The 16,366-nt window shown below is 48.3% G+C and overlaps 1 protein-coding gene and 1 long non-coding RNA gene across 6 annotated transcripts in view; one reads left to right on the top strand and one right to left on the bottom strand.

Moving 5' to 3' along the window:
- Nucleotides 1–11,394, bottom strand: LOC125327630. Its single transcript, XR_007204333.1, has 3 exons — nt 11,308–11,394; nt 11,078–11,173; nt 1–192 (listed from the first exon to the last, which is right to left on the bottom strand). It is a non-coding gene; the product is annotated as an uncharacterized LOC125327630 (long non-coding RNA).
- The window catches only part of SLC25A47 (solute carrier family 25 member 47), a 13,780-nt gene continuing 1,202 nt past the window's right edge, over nt 3,789–16,366 (top strand). Inside the window, exons 1-7 of one of the 5 annotated variants that reach the window (XM_048307358.1) lie at nt 3,790–4,090; nt 10,671–10,714; nt 10,998–11,069; nt 11,331–11,513; nt 12,605–12,875; nt 13,638–13,786; nt 14,074–14,127. In XM_048307358.1, the coding sequence (XP_048163315.1) occupies nt 4,063–4,090; nt 10,671–10,714; nt 10,998–11,069; nt 11,331–11,513; nt 12,605–12,875; nt 13,638–13,786; nt 14,074–14,079 (753 nt within the window). In that variant the 5' untranslated portion in view covers nt 3,790–4,062 and the 3' untranslated portion in view covers nt 14,080–14,127. Of the gene's footprint in view, nt 4,091–10,670; nt 10,715–10,997; nt 11,070–11,330; nt 11,514–11,789; nt 11,851–12,007; nt 12,089–12,604; nt 12,876–13,637; nt 13,939–14,073; nt 14,128–16,366 lie in introns of those variants that run through there. The other 4 variants (XM_048307357.1, XM_048307359.1, XM_048307361.1 and 1 more) reach the window with 4 other exon arrangements.

Raw genomic sequence — 16,366 nt, 5'->3', positions numbered from 1 at the left:
GTCCCTTCTGGGACTATGCTTGCTAACCTATGACAGCTTCTATCAGCTCTCCAGAGGTGAAATCACGTATCATTTATATCTGATGAAGTTGCCAGTGCTCAGAGTGTTTTCCTTACTGCTTCTGTTTGTTTTGCTGTGAGATTCCTGCTGTGAGTGCTTGAGTCCTTGGAATTATTGGTTTTCCTTTAGTACCTGAGATAAAAGACAAGGAGCCACTTTGATTTGAAAATCCATAGCACAGCTGGAGCCAGGAGGTTCCACCCCCCATTCCACCCCCACCATGCAAGCCAAGTGCCAGGCTCTGCCAGCTCAGCACTGCTGGTGTCACTCTTTCCTGTTCTGCAATGTGCAAACAGCCCGGTGACGTAGCAGGGTAACGCTGTTTGAACAGTCTCTCCAGTCAAGGATTTTTCCAAAAGAAATTGGACAGGAGTTAATGGATATGCATGTGAGTGTGGTATTGCACAGCGCAGGCGGGATAGAAAATGCAGCACGTTATGGCAGGAAATGAGGAAGGAACATTTTCTCAGCAAATCTGGCTGGATGAGCTGGCAGGTCGTGGCAGAGTTGAAAGAGGACAGGCTCTGCAGGACAGGTGGAGTTGCTAATGTCCTGGGAGTGAGCTGTGGAGGAAGAGGGGTAAAGGGAAGCCCTTTCTATTTTGTGTCATCTACATGATATTATTTAACACTGATTGCCTACCTAAAGTCTCCCTCTCCCCTTTTCCTTTTGCTCCATCTCTTGTAGCAGTCCTCTAGACCTGCTGCCGCTTTGCCATGGAACAGTTCTCTCTACTTGGGTGGGCAGACAGCTGCCTCCTCCTGTGAAGCAAATGGAGTGTTTCATCCATCACACACTGGGCAAAATTAGGGCCTTCCTCACTTTTTATCACTCAGTTTAATGATTTCCTGCAGATTGCTTCATACCATGAGATGTCGTTTTATCTGTCAGCACTTTCAATGCTCTGCTTGCTCAAAATCACCTGTGACACTGGCCCACTTAGAACAAATCACTCTTCAACAGTTGGCTACTGAAGGAAAGGACTTGTGAGTTACTTCTCATGGAATGCTATCCCTTGTGGAGGCTCAAAACATGTTTTGTGTGTGATTTCCTAGGGCCTGCTTTCAGAAGACCACCTGGGTTTGGACCAGGCACTTTCTCTCCTCCCTGCATAGATGTGGACCATGGTGGTTATTTGCAAGCTGGACTAGCAGTGATCTCTGGATCTGTAGTCCTTGGACACTGTGTCAAAGTGGGACAGGAATGATTTGTATTTCATCTTGAAGAAATGCCTGATAACTCAAGATTTCTTTGGGATGGATTTTCTGGACTGACTGTATTGACCTGTAGCACTGGGGGACCTGGTTCTGGTTAATTAATAAGGCTCTGAAATATCTCTGAAATCTAGGGAAGAGGGGATGAAGGAGGAAGCTCCTTCAGCAAGGTGTGAAGAAGAGTGAGACTTCAAGGACTCTGTCTCTGGGAGGACTCCTGGTAAGGGAAGTTGAATTGCTGCCTTGAGGGTCCCTCTCTTTGGCAGGGAGCTGGTCTGTGCTGTTTGGAGCGTGCCAGCAGTAACACAGGCTTCATTTCTCAGATGGGGTTTCCTTCCCTCAGGATTACACCTTCCTCAGTATTTCCTCTCGCGTGAGCACTTGAACCCTTGTGTGGGGCTTCTCTTCCAGGAGACTCCTGCCTTGCTGCTGTCACATGGTGGCCAGGCTGAGCATGGCAGTGGATCCTATTTTCCCCTAAGTCCTGTTGGCACACCAGGAGCAGAGAGTACTGTAGTGGTGACTGTGTTTGCTTGGGGCTCGTGTTACTCTGCTAAGCCCTCGCTGAGGCAGATGTCCCTGAAGTAGCTGTGTGTGTGCACTCCTCCAGAGCTGGCTGTCCCAGAGATACCTTCGTGGGACAAGGTGAAATGGTTCAAGCCCCAAAACATTCTTCTTTTAGATGGACACCTTCTGAATCACCTCTGTTTGCAAAGCAATCCCAGTCAAATGCAAAACCTGACCTGGTATGTCTCATTGAAGTGACCAAAACCATTATCAAAAGGTTATGGAGTCAGATTCCTGCTATATAAAGCAAGTTACATTTTTCTAGAAGCATTGGCATGAATGGAGGTTAAAAAAATAAACAAAGGATTAATTTTCTTCCACAAAAGGAAGGGGATTGGGTCGGTTGGGTTTATTTTTACGATCTCAGAGGATTTCATGGGGAAGATTCCCTTTGAGCTGTTCAGCTCAGCTAAAGAAGGTAGGAATTTTTATTGGTCTTTTGATGTTTCATGGAAAATACTAATTAGCCCTGATGCTTTAGTCAGCCAGTGTGAAATGCCAGCCAGCCTCTATTTTCTTGCTGATATATCACCAGTCACTGTGATGTGTAGAAAAGCTCCCCGCCATGTCGTCCCAGGCTGCCCCTCCACAGGGACTGTGTCCTTGTCCCTGTGTGTCACTGACACAACAGATCCCACACCTGGTTCTGCTGCTGGAGGGGTCCTGCAAGGACAGCAGCAGAATTGGACAATGGGAGAAGAGGAAACGACAAATTTCTGTGCACTTGACATGTGCAGACCGCTGATGAACCATTAATAACTCCTGCACGGACACCAGGTATAACAAGGAAGAGCTACTGAATAACCCAGTGTGTTTTTGCAGCTACATTGCTATCTCTCTAGATAATATTTTACTTCTGGTTTTAAGTTTTTGCTATCCTTGCATGATAAACTGGAATCATCTGTTCTCTCCAGAACAGAAAGCATTCAGGGAAGGGTGCACAAGAAATCACAGGAAGCAAGTTAATAAAAATCCTTTCATTTTCGATTTCCAGGAAATCTGTGCCCTCACACCAAGCTGTGCTATATGTCACTGGCACAGCAGCCCCAAAATATGTGCTTCAGTGAGAAATAGGTTCTTGGGAAATGTGCAGGAAACAGCACTGGGTACTAAAGTCCTCAGCTCCCCTGTAAAGCTGACCCAGGGGGCAGCAGCCGTGAAATTTTCTTTTTCCATTTGCTGCCAATGTGCCTTGGCTCTGACCCGGGAAAACCTCTACAAGAGGGGTACAATTCAGGTCATGGCTTGGCAAGCCCTTCATTGCATCAGGACTTTGGTTTTCAGGGTCACTTTGGGCAAAGTGTAACCTTCCACACGCAGATGAGGCACCCTTTGGTAACGGGACTGTTGTGCAAAAACAGGCAGTATGGCATTTCCTTGAGCTCTTGGTTCCCCTTGACCAGCGGGTGTCTCTGCAAGGAGCTGACATTGGAAAGGGGCTTGGGAGACTGAGCAAGAAGTGAAGAAGGAGAGCTGCTCCAGGGGCTGGGAAAACTATGCTGCTGTCTGAAATAGAAGCAAATACTCTGGATGTGGTTGGGTTAATTTCTGGGGTTCACCATGTGTGTACACAATGAGTGGGTAATAATCCATGGGGATCTACGTAGATGTTTAGGGTCAGGTTTGTGGGTTCGGGAAGTAAGAAAAATGGCTTGGTAAAGGCAGAAGGAATTTTCATTAATGGAAAAGGTGTGTGATCCATCAGTAGGAGAAAGAGTGTGCTGGGATAAGGGGAGGAGGAATCCTGTAAATAGCCACCAATGCAGCGTCTCGGTGGTGCAGCGTCTCGGTGGTGCAGGCCAACAGAGTCCTCTGGCAAACAAGTGTGCAAAGCTGTCTTCTGGGGCTAGTTAGTTCAACAGGGGATGGCCCCTTCACAGCCAACTTCACCCTGCGAGTCACCACCCCTTGTGACTTTCCAAGCAAAAGGGCACTGGGAACAGCAGCTCTGGCGCAGCATTTCAGGGCTTCATGGGATTACTTATTCACTGTGTTCCTGGAACCGTTCCAGGCTTCCCAGCTCTGCCACCAGTGTACAAATTCATCAAGTACCCACAAGGCTCTCCCCAGAGGCAAGAGCAGCCTGTAGGAAGGTGATTCATGTTGCAAATTGGTGTCTCTGAAGGACCGGCAGGGCTCCGGGAAGACTGAACCGGTATCCTCGTCCCTTCTAGCTCCCTGACGCTCGGGCAGGGTGATTAAGGCAGCAGCCACACTCTGGATGGATTTCATTGCTGGGGCCATCGGAGGTAAATACATGAATTAGTGCTTGTTAACGAAAGCAGATAGCTGTGTTTCCTTCTTGTTCAGCTAAAGAGCAGGTCTCAATAGCAGAACTGAGAGCCTTTCGATGGGGACTGCTTGTTAAAAGTGTGTTCTTCCTTATTAAATGGAAAATGTCATCAGAACAGGTTCACAGAGCAGCTGGAGAGGCAGTGCTGCAGCTTGGTCAGCTGAGGTCATTGCCTGCAATCTCCTTGGGTCTGATTGCAGTGGGACAGGGTAAAAACTCTAATAGGAAGAGACAGAATGTAATAGGTTTTGTGTGGATGCAAACCGGCTTGTATTGCCCAGACAGTGAAACTCTCACGTGTCTGGCATCTAGGGGTCCCAGCAGGCTGCTGGGATGGTGGCTCTGGGGGGCTGAGGATGTGATTTGTGAGACAGGAGGGGAGGAAGCACAGTGTTCTTATTGCATTCAGTATGTCTGGATGAATGACCTCTGCAATATCTTAGGTTAAGATGTATTTGCAATTGTGGCGGTGAACTCAGTGCAGGCGAGCTATGCAGCAGGCTGTGATCTGGGAGAAAGTAGGTTAGCTGTATATAAAAAAAGTAACAGGAGAGAAGTGTGATTAAATTCTAGACATTTTTTTTAGAGCATGTACTGCTCAAACCCATCTTTGTTTTAAACCACAAAATGTACCCATCAGTCTCATTTCTTTGCTGAAATCTCACTAGATTTAGTGGAGTATACAAGATAATATATGCAATAAATACCACAAGAAAAGCCTTTGGGTCACCACTGACAGAAAGGCCAGGTAAACCTGCCAGGTGGCTGAGACATCCAGCCCAAGCCTGCATGTCAGATCTCACTTTGAGATTTGCTGAAATTTGGCTTTTCCCCTCACCAGGAACAGCCTGTGGTCCTGCTGCAGGTGTGCTTGTCCTGGGAAGGACCATGCTGAGTTTTACCCTGTGCCTGTTAATTGCTCATCACCCAATATGTGCAAGTGGGGTGAAGTTTGGCATTTCAGCAGCATCCAGCCCTGGAGGAGCCTGTTGTGCCTGTGCTTGGGGTGTTGGTCTTCCTGGGGTGTTGGGAGACCCTGCTCAGAAAGACACCCTTCATGAGAGAGGGGGATATAACCAGCCCCTCCATGGTAGCTTGTCTTTCTCCTCATGTTTCCCTCCTGACTTCAGAGAACCTTGTGGAGAAGGAAGCCCTGTGCTAGGGCTGGCAACAGGATGTCCATCCCAAAAGGATTAACCAAACCTCCTCTGAGACTCACGTTCATGGTGGGGCAGAGACAACTCTGTTTGTTGCTTGGACTCCTTTGCTTTTATAGCACAGTTTGAGACAGGTCACTTAAGGACAAACTTCTTTTGCAAGGGAACATGGAGAGCTGAAAACAGTTTAAACATGGACATTCACCTTGGTTTCCTGTCCCAGCTCCCACACAAAGCCAGGGTTTGTGCTGTGACCCCCTGTCTAGGTGCCAGCATCATGTTCTGCCCGGCCATGCAGCAAGACTCTCCCATGGGTGCCCTGGACACAGGCTCAGCCTGAGGGGATGCAGGCTGTGGAGATCCAGCTGGGACCAGAAAAGTCTTTCCTTGTTGTAAGGCACTTTACTGACCTCAGCATAAGAGAGCAAGATTTTCCATCCTGTCCTTTATGTTCAGCTCAGAGCTTTTCTAGGAGGGATACTGCAACTTCTCACTGGCTGACAGAGGTGGGACCTCACCCATAGACACATGGGAGATACCTGGGCAGGGCTTCAGGGCCATCATCCTTACCCTCACATGGGACAGATCCTGGGGTTCGACAGCTTTCCTGCAAGAACTGGGATATTTTTAGTGCTGAGCCTGTTTTGTGGTTTATGTTTGCTAGAGCTGAAGCAGTTTTCATGTTCCTAAGGAGTCTATGAACCCAGCTGAAGCGCATCAAGCAAGTCAAGGCAACATAGGAAATAAGAGTTTTTGTTTAGTAAATTACATTCTTGTGACCCAGATCTATTTTCAGTGTCTTGGAGAAAGCACGGCTTAAGCAAATCTGAGAAACAGCAGAGGTGTTGGGGTTTTAGTTTAGTCTTAGTTTTTTTTTTCCTGTTAAAGGAATTTTCTCCCATATGCATGTTGCTAGGGGACAAATAGCTGTACTTAAGAAAGACAAAAAGGGGAGTGGGGCGGGCCTGGCTACTCCTTTGTCTACACCTGGGTGTGGGGTCAGTTCGCTCTGAGCGTCCGGAGAGAGAAGCTGCAGAGAAAGGAGCTGCTGCTTCTTTCTTTTTGGCCGTTCTTTCTTCCTGCTGGAAACAACGCCGGGACCCCAAAAGCCGCTTTCCCTGCCCTGCTGGAGGCCGAGCTGTGGCTGCCCTGCTCCGCTGCTGCTTCGAGCTTTCGCTACGCTGTAGCCCTGCTCACCCTGCCTGCCTGGGCCTCCGTGGGGTTCTCCCATCTGGATACATCTCGTCTGCCACCCGGGATTTGCGTTCGTCCCTGCCATTCCAGCCTGCTGTTCCTGAGAGTCCGGGATCAGCTGCCCAGGGGTTTGTGAAGCCTTTGTTCCATCCCTTCCCGGGATCCCAGGGCACCAGAGCCGCGGGTTTCCCGAGCTCGCTCCGGAGCGCCCCCTGCAGCCGCGGGGGAACCATCGCACCTGCCCTGCTCACCGGGAGCCGCCAGCGCCCCTGCCGGCTGCGAGCGGAACTGCACCCGAGGGGAAAGGGCCTGACAGCCGAGAAGGCTGGCACTGGGTTTGTGATTGCTGTTACTGCCATAGTTGTTGTTGTTTTGTTTGACTGGTTATATACATATATATATAGAGTAAAGAACTGTTATTCCTATTTCCCACATCTTCGCCTAAAGGCTCTTGATTTCAAAATATAATAACTTGGAGGGAAAAGGGGTTATATCTGCCACTTCAAGGGGGGCCTCTGCCTTCCTTAGCAGACACCTGTCTTTCAAAACCGAGACAAGAGGTCATGCCCATTCGAATTCCATGTAATGATCCAGCCTCTGGCAGCCTCAGGCAGCTGCACAAATACTGTGCATCACCTCTGGGCAATGGATTCTGTGGCCATGAGATAAACTCAGCATCTTCAGCCCAAGAAACAGTGATCTACTACGGCTCCAGACAGAAAAAACATGAGAGGAACATGCTTAGTGACTGTGCAGACTTTCTATAACCATCAAATGTGGCTGGATGTTTAGGATGCAGTCCTTCCTGGCCAGTAAAACTGAGCAGGAGGTTGGACTAGAGACCCCCTAAGGTCCCTTTCAACTTGAATTTTCCTATGATCCCATGCATGCCTTGTAGCCCTGCTACAGCAGCAGCCTAGGCTGTGACAGGGGATGGGGATTGCTGACTAGGGCTGCTGATGACTGCAGGATGACTTGACTCTTATGTCAGGAGTAAAGATTTGGGCAAGTGAAGCCGAGGTAGAGCAGCAGGGTCCGCAGCATGACTGGGCTTTCCCTCAACTGGGAGGTTACATGCAGGCCAAGGGCAGATAAAATAATCCCCCTATAGAAGGAACATGCTGTCTTCTTCTCCTTACAGCTAAAACAGCTCCTGCTGGGGTCATGTTACTGAATGAAGTTCAGCTCATTTAAGGTCTGGGGCACTGATGTTCCCAATTCTGCACAAAACAAAGGTTTTTGAAAATTGCTGTCTGACCATCCAGTGCATGGACAATGATCCCTGCTTCTCCCTGGATGAAGGGTTTGCCAACAGCTTAGAGCTGTTGCAGCCTGGTGAGCTCTGTACAGCTGCCACTTGCTCCCTGGTGATTGCCACCCCACCAGCATCTCTCCTTATTTGAGTTGCCTGCTCAGAGTGACCTGACTTGTGTAGTGACTGTGAGTGATCCATTTTGTCCACTCTGTGTGTAGGGCATGCTGTAACCTTTGCTCAATACCTGGGAATATCTGAGATAAAGGAGGCATAAAAATGGCTCACTAAAATAAAAAAAAAGGTAATTCACCTGATTTTGCTATTTATTTTTGTCGCAGCTGATGCAGTGTTACTCAGCAGGAGTCCCACAGGAAGCCTCTCCTGCATGCCCACTATTCATTGCTGGCCTTCTTGGATTCTGCTGTGCAGACGGGGCACGTGTGGGTCATGCTATCTAAGTCCCAGGCTATTTATACCGTGTGAGAGCGTGCAGAGCCCTCATTCCTCAGCCTTTGATAGACTTGGCTGAGCTCCTCAGCTCTGACAACTGCTTGGACTGCTTTGTGCCCCTAAGTAGCACAGTTCATGGTAGGCTGGGTTATTTGGACGTTTGAGGAATTCACATGTTTGCTGGGAACAGTGAAAAATTTACTTTTATGGTCTTCTCCCAAGTGGAGATGTTTGGTCCTCTGGAACCAAGGTGATGGGGAGCCTTTAGGGCTGAAACAGTCTGTTTTGGGCAACCTGCTGGGCTGCTGTCTTTGCATCTTAATGTGTGAACAGGGCGATTTCTCCAGAAGGGAGGTCGGTTCTTGTCAAACACTGACCCAAATCATCCTTGGTATATGATCTGCATGAGCCAAAGCTCCTGCTTTCCTGAGCCAGTGGAGTGAGCCAGGACTTAGCTGTGCATGGTGCCCTTGTGTCACCAGCATCTGGTCACCATGGCCATCTCCTCTAAGGATCAGAAATTCTGAAAATGATGAGATGTGTCAAGCCCTCCCAGCTGAGGTGGGGTGCTTGGGCTGGGGGACTGCATCTCTGAGGTCAGCACTGTCATCCTGGCATTGACTTATGTGCTGCTCTTCCCTGGCTGGCAGTGCCCATGTTTACTCTGGCCGATGGCCAGGAACCTGGGACAGCACAGGTGTCCCCAGATGACTCTGTGCATTTTCACTCTCTGCTTGGACAAAGCCATTGCTTCTTCCAGCCATATCATCACCTGTGTATTCCCCCTTGCCCTCTCTCTTCTATCATTCTCTCTCTTCCATCTTGGCCCATTTTCCCCCTTCACTGCTGTTTATCTGGTGTCAGGTTTGATAGATGTTTTTGAGGAACAAACCTCAATTTTCTGCAAGAAAGATGCTGTTGGTGGTTTTCCTCTGAGTAATACACTTTGGGTTTGTCTCCTGGTGGCTCACAACAGCAGCTGCTGCTTTTCTCCAGAACATGGGAGAGCTTTCCAGAGCTCTCAAGCAGCCATGTAATCATAGATGAACATGCCCAGAGCAACTAACACACTTTCAAGTAGCTTGGGTGTTAATTTTTCTTTTTTAAAGACGGACTCAGTGAGAGGCAGTTTTCAACAGGTGAGCCACCAGATATGCCCTGTATCTCTGAATGCCTGGCTGCCTGAAGGGCTCATCCAGCACTTGTGTGAACTTGATCTCTGTCTAAATAACTCACGTGGATACAGCTCCATCGTTCTCCAGCCTGATTTCCTTTTGGGTGACTTGGCAGGTGGTGTACTGGGAGGAAGTTTGCTGGAAAGCACCTTTAGTACCTGATAACACTTAGCTCAGAGCTGAGAAATGCAGTGAGGTGAAGGCAGACATGGGGCAGATCTATTTGTTATTGCAACCGAGAGAAATCCGTGTTGGAGCTTTTTAGCCCCCCTTACTTGCCATTAAGGCAGTAGCTTTGTCTCAGAGGATTAATACATACCCAGCTGCTATTTTAAGGCTCTAGGAGTGAGTGTGGGTGTTGGTGGAGGCTTGAGCCGGCCCCGGGCTCTGGCCATGCTGTCAGTGATGGTCAGCTGGCCATGCTGGACGGGCTCTGGAGCCGCTGCCTTTGCACACCCCCAGCTCGAATCCCTCCCTGCCCCCAAATCCCGCCGAGCCCTGAGCGGCTGCAGGAGCGGGGTCTCTCCGCAGAGCTCTGGCACCAGCCTGTCAGGACACCAAAATACCCGTGCTTTTGCTCCTTGATCTGATTTTGAAGCAGTGCTTGGTAGGAAATGCACCTCAGAGGCCTACTCCAGCATGATGCTGTGGTCCCAAATGCCTCATGAATTCCTCACCCAGGGCTGTAGATGTGCTTTGCAGGCTTCAGCCAGGACATAGCAGTCTCTGGAGGCAGCCAGGAGCACCTCTCCTGTCCTCAAGAGAGGTTGCTGAGAATCTGTAATGTGTGAGGACTACCCCTCTTTTATAGGCATCCTTGTGACTGCTGCTTTTATTTTTCCCCTTATATTTCCAAAGCAAACATACAAAACCAAAATTGCTCCAGACTCTCTTGTCTGGGTGGGGATGCTTTGCACCTCACATGAGGAGGCTTGGTCATAGTCCGAAGATGCTTTAGTGCCTGAGCTGAGAGAGGACACAGATATACCCCAATATCCTCCCTTCAGCCTTCATGGGGGAGTGCTCTCAGTGTTTCTCCCAGTCTCGCTCCATCTTCTTGTTCCTCCCTGATAAGTTTCCCATACTCTGTTTCCTCCTCTGAGTGTGCCTTGGTCACAAAGAGAAATGTGCATTTTTCTCTGTCATTCTTGGCTCAAACATCATTACTGGAGCTCAAGAAGTCTGGTGCCAAGCATGGCTGGGCTCTGGAGCTGTGTTCTGCTATTCCCCAGTGCCCTTCTGTGATGGGTGAAATGGTCTGTTGTGACATGAGCTGTTAACCATCTCTAACATACTCTGTTTCAGGTGGCCTAAGCACAGCCGTGGGTTATCCACTGGACACAGTAAAGGTATGTGTTGGAGCTTTATTTCTTGACTATAGAACAAAAACAAAGAGGCCTTTTTGTTTTCTCCCTACTTTTCAGAAAACTAGTCCCATGATAATGCTTTATCTGCATTACATCTGCATATCTCACTGGATTTGGTTGTGTTGTTTGTCTTTTGAAAAACAAAATTAAATTGTTTGGTGATGCTATTTTATGGTTAATTATCTGGTTTTCTCCTATGGCATTTGTTGATTTACTTGTTTTTTAATCTGATATCTGCATTTTAAAGTTGTCCCTGTATTCCTAGGTGAGAATTCAGACTGAGAACCACTACAGAGGATTTTGGCACTGTGTCCAGGAAACATACAGGAGAGAAAAGGTAGGTACCTCTCACCAGAGTTGCAGTTGCAGATGCCCGGTTTCAGGGAAGCAGAGCTGCCTCTGTCCGTTTGGGGAGGATGGGCACCAGCTGCATATGAGCATCTGTTGGGAGAGGGGTCAGGGTGAAATTTAGCTTGGTTGATGAGCTGTAAGGCGGCAGTAAGTTTTGATTCAGCAATGTACAGCCAGTGCTTTCGGGCAGATGCTTTCCCATGCCATTCACCCTTAAAAGTCACCTTTCTCCTCTGCTTCCCACGAGGTCCCGGGATTTTACAAAGGTGTGACTGCATCAGTCCTCGCTGTATCTGCGGTTTCTTCTGTTTCCTTTGGCGCATACAAAAACTTCCTCTGTACCATCTGCAAGCTGCGATACGGGGCTGCAGATGCCAAGCCGTCCAAGCTGGATGTTTCCCTTGCTGGAGCTGCTGCCGGCGCTTCCCGGGTAGGTAAACAGCCCACGGGGAAGGCGCAACAAGAGATCTTGTTCACAAACATAGGCGGCTGGAAAAGCAGGAAATGTTTTTTCGGTCCGGGAGGCCAGGGGAGCCTGCAACAAGTCTGGTGGGTTTGTTTTTGCAGGGGAGGTCATGCTCTGCTCACACTGCCCCCTCACTGGTCAGCTCCGTGGCGTGGCCGAGTCCTGCTGGGCAGCTCGTGCTGGATTTGGTTTGGAGCGCCAGGACATTTAAAGCATGCCATTAAAGTGACACAGACCTTGGCAGCAAACGCAGAACAAGGAAGAAAAAACAACATAGCAAACTCCCCAAGTGGCTGCGATGGTGTGTTTATGTAAGAAAGACATAATTCTGAGTTGAAGCACGGGTCAGTGCTTTCCCAGTGGCTGCACGAGCCTGGCACGGCATCGCTGCCGGAATGGGCAGAGCACGCTGTTGCCTTGCCAGGACCTAAAACTCAACGAGGTACCACTGAGAAGTGATGCTGCCTGGAAAATGTGCAGGATCCTCAGACAGGAAGGCCAGGCTGGGTCCGGGAGCAGTTTTCCACAGGCAGATGAGGGTGAGCATCTACAGGTGCTGTGAATGTGGTGGAGCTCCTCCCTTCACGCCGATGGCATGCTGGGCAGAAATGTGTGCCAGGTCACAATCCTCTTACAGAGCAGTCCAGATGGTCAGGTTTCTAGGTGCTTCCTAGCAGTCAGTGACTCAACACGGGCTAATTTTTTTATAGTCTAGATGGTCTTGCTTCAAATACAGATACAAATAAGAGCCCTGATGTATGCTTCCCTATAGCTGAGGACATCCCCTTTCCACACCCATCTGGTTTAGCAAGTAGTTACACGTATTTAATATCCTGTGTTGATTCCTGCCTTGCCTTCCTCTCTGCCCAGTGCACCTCACACACGTGTCCTGCTGCTGCTGGGTGGAACAGCACAGGCAGAGAGGAGGAGGCTGGAGCTTGCTGAACTCACAGGCAATATTATTGCCTGAAAAGTTGGGAGACAAGGATTTACACGAGGGAGATCCAAAAGCTGTTTCAGTGTGAGGGTTAAAATACCATTCTCTGGTGTTGCAGGCTGTGTTGACAAACCCTAGCGAAGTGGCCAAAGTTCGGATGCAGACTCAGAGGAACCCACACCCTTCCATCACACATCAGCCTGCTTCCAAGCCGAAGTACCGAGGGTCTCTGCACTGTCTGAAGGTTATCATCAAGGAGGAAGGTTTTGGGGGTCTCTACAAGGGCTGTTCTGCATTACTCTGCAGGGATTGCTCTGCTTCTGCAATATATTTCCTTTCCTATTCTGCTGTGTGCGACTGGCTCACACCAGATGGGAGAAATAAACCAGGTAGGTATTGGAAAGCATCTGGCATTACCTGCAAAAATGGCTTATTTAGTCCCACACTAAGACAGAAACCAGGCTCTGGGCAAACATCACCCAGTACCTATAAAACCTCACCCAGATCCTCACGAGGGGTTGCCCTGTGTGTTTTGGCCCCAGGGCTGGTGCCAGCAGCCTGCGTGTGAGGGTTTCACTGGCCCCACCTTGTCCCTGAGCAGCTCCTCCTCCTCCTGCTGGAGGGGTTCTGTCCACACGCTCTGGTGCCTCCAGAGTGGATATGAAACCCTGTTAATGCAGAAACAGGATAATTAGGAATGAAACATGGACAAAGCTCCTGGGACCCATCATGGAGCTCAGATAAAGGTCAGTCCAGAGCTTGAATATAAAGTCCAGGTGGAGAAGGTAAAGACACTTCAGGTTCTTAGTTGCGATTTGGCTCCAAAAAGCAACTATTCGCTTTGAGAAAAGACTGAATAGGTAACATTCAGCAAAACAGCATCTCCCTGAGGATTATGGAAATTAGATCCATCTGATGAGGGTGTGAGTGCTCTCACACACATCTAGAGTACCACATCTAGTTCACATGGTGTTCAAAGCGTTACGTGTGCAAAAATTCTCTGAGACCATTGGAAACACACAATTGCAAGAGCTGCATGAAATAACTCCTGAAAAACATGAAAGTCACCAAAGTCTGTTGACAAATCTGAGATGGTTGTAGCTGAATGAGACGCAAGCGACCTGCCCTTCTCCCTTGACTCTCTCCTGCAGGTTTTCTCGTTGTGCTGCTTGCTGGTGGTTTTGCTGGAGTCCTGGCCTGGGGATTAGCTACTCCCATGGACGTCATCAAATCACGCATGCAAACAGACGAATCGGACCAGCACAAGTACAAAGGCCTGATCCACTGCGTGAGGGAAAGTGTGAGAAAGGAGGGGGCAAAAATACTTTTCAAAGGACTGGGTTTAAACTGCATTCGTGCCTTTCCCGTGAACATGGTGGTGTTTGTAACGTATGAAGGAGTACTGAGATTTACAGATCATTATATAAACAAAAAATAGCTTGTTCCACTCTGTCCAAAGTGTATCTTATTTATTTATTTATTTGTAAGGCAATATCCACAAACCACTGTTGAATTGATGGACAGCATAAGAAGCATGGACATTTCAACACAAAGCGGATGATTGATGGCTTTGTTTTATTCTTACAGGATTAAAACTCATCAGGGATGCTTCATATACAGCCTCCCTTTTATCTCGTTAAGGTATTTATACTGTAGCTGCTGCTTGGGCCCTTGAAACATTTGCAATTTTTTTTGTTTGTCTGCTCAGGGGTTTTTAAATCACGTCGTTTTGTTCCCTACTGGCACAGAAAATGATCCTCACAACCAAAGGAAGAGCTGGGGGGAGTTTGTGTAAGATTTAACACTCTCCAGCCTGTGCTCTTCACATGCAATGCTTGCACTGCATTCACCGGCTGACTTACATATTTGTGCTTCAGGCTGCAACTTCCTCTTCCCAGCAGTAATTTTCCCAAAGTACTCTACAATTATATCCCCTCGGCAGCCGCTGAAGTAGGACTGTCCTTTCTTTTCCCCATTGCTCTTTAATGAGCGGCAGACACGGTCTGTTTACATAACTGCGCTAATGCTCTGGAAGCAGCGCCAGGCGCGGTTCCCGGCAGGCACGTGGTTTTCTCCCAGAGCAGCATCAGCCTCTCCCGCCGGCTTATGGAGCAGAGTCTCTCCGAGCCTGGCACAGCTTTGGAGGCAATCTGTTCTCATCCTGGAGCGAGGGGAGGAATAGATGCAAAGCCTCGTTGCTTCGCAAAGGAAAGGCTGCCATAAAATCTGTGCGCTGGCGGGGTTAGGCAAGTTAGAGGAGAGTGGCAAAGCTGTAGAGCATCATCAAGATTTCCAGCTTTTAAAAGTGCATACTTTTCTCCCTTTAAATGGTGCTGTTAGGAGCAGCCAAATGTATTTTGCCAAAGGTGCACTTTGAACGAATTTCTGACTTTTCTATTACTTCTTTTTCATTACTTTTTCCTACTTTTTTTTCATGAACAGCAAAGTTGAAAAACCAACACCCATGCTACTGCTTAAGCAGAAAAACCCCTAAACCCAGAAACGTTAGTTTGCTCATCCTGCCTCAGGGGCCACATATAGGCTTCTGTTTTAATCCCTCGATGATGACACTTGAAGCACTCTGGATCCAACCTCTCAGATTCTGCTAAAAATGCATTTATTGGAGGGAAAGCCGAATACTCTATTTTAAAAGGAGTTCTCATATTCAGGACCCTTCTGGTCAGCAGCCACTCTCACCACCTGATGGCATGGCTTTACTACACCGACAGCAGTTTTGCAGCAAACAGGACTTGTCAGCTGCCTTGGACATACAGAAAGAACTACAATAACAAGTTTAAAGATTCCAGGTGCTCCTAGACAAGGATAAAGGGAACCTCTTCTACCCCAGACAGAGACCACTAAAAAGCTCCACAACTGTCCTCCTGAAATCTAAGCCTTCAACTGGCCTTTTAAACACCTTCACAGCCATGCTATCGAACAGGCATCTTAATTCTTTCAAGGGTCTACCCAGCTCTTGCAGCTGATCCAAAAGCAGGGTTAAGAGACCAGGCTGGTGCGCAGGATGTCACCTTAAGGGGAGTCAAAAGAAGGACCCAACACTGAACTGGATTCTCTCCAAAATACTTATGGCCTCAGCAACCTACTGCTGTGGTGACAGCTTTGGGTGTCAGCACCAAACTTCCTTTAGTCAGAAAGCCCTTAAAACAGAAGATTTAATAAAGTCCTTGAGGTTTGGAATTCCTCTTAAGAGCTCTTAAGAGTCTCCTGCCCTTGCCTCTTTCTGCAAGGGATGCATTTAACTGGACAGTGATTTACCCCTGCTCTGCCTGGATGTTTGGAATCACTCCTTTATGCCATATTATTCCCAGGCGACCTTGTTCTCAGGCATTACATCCTCTGAGCAGAGACAGCGAAAGAATGCCTGCAAAACAGACTAAACAACTGTTTATTGTGAGGCAGCACTGATACCATCCATGGTCAGTCCAAGGTTTGAATATTAAATAGCTCATCTTTCCCAGTATGCTCACACACTCAGATAACTAAAAATGTCTCCTCCTGTGGGTGTAATTGAAATACATTTGATTTCAAGGGAGAGGAATTACAGAGGAATTGCAAACATGAGTGGGAATAACTGCAGAAGCCAGTGCAAGGGGCTGAGGACTCTAAGCCTTGGGGTATTCAGCACCATATATAAGCAGGCTCTCATGTGGTCTGAACACATGCTACATGAGAGGCAAATTGTACCTCCAGGCAGCTTATTTCAGGAAGGTAAGGGCTTTGCAATCCATCCTGCTTAGAACCCTTTACATCTACACAGTGTGTGGGTGACAACCTGAGCAAGAACTCACAGCTGATACACACAGCACCAGGTACAGGAACTGATTGCGTGAGTACTGTAAACACAGGCACATAAATTTCA

Source organism: Corvus hawaiiensis, chromosome 6 (genome assembly GCF_020740725.1).
Source record: "Corvus hawaiiensis isolate bCorHaw1 chromosome 6, bCorHaw1.pri.cur, whole genome shotgun sequence".
In the NCBI taxonomy this organism is placed as follows: domain Eukaryota; kingdom Metazoa; phylum Chordata; class Aves; order Passeriformes; family Corvidae; genus Corvus; species Corvus hawaiiensis.
Note: the sequence above shows the minus strand (reverse complement) of the source record. Positions and strands in the feature narration are given on the sequence as shown.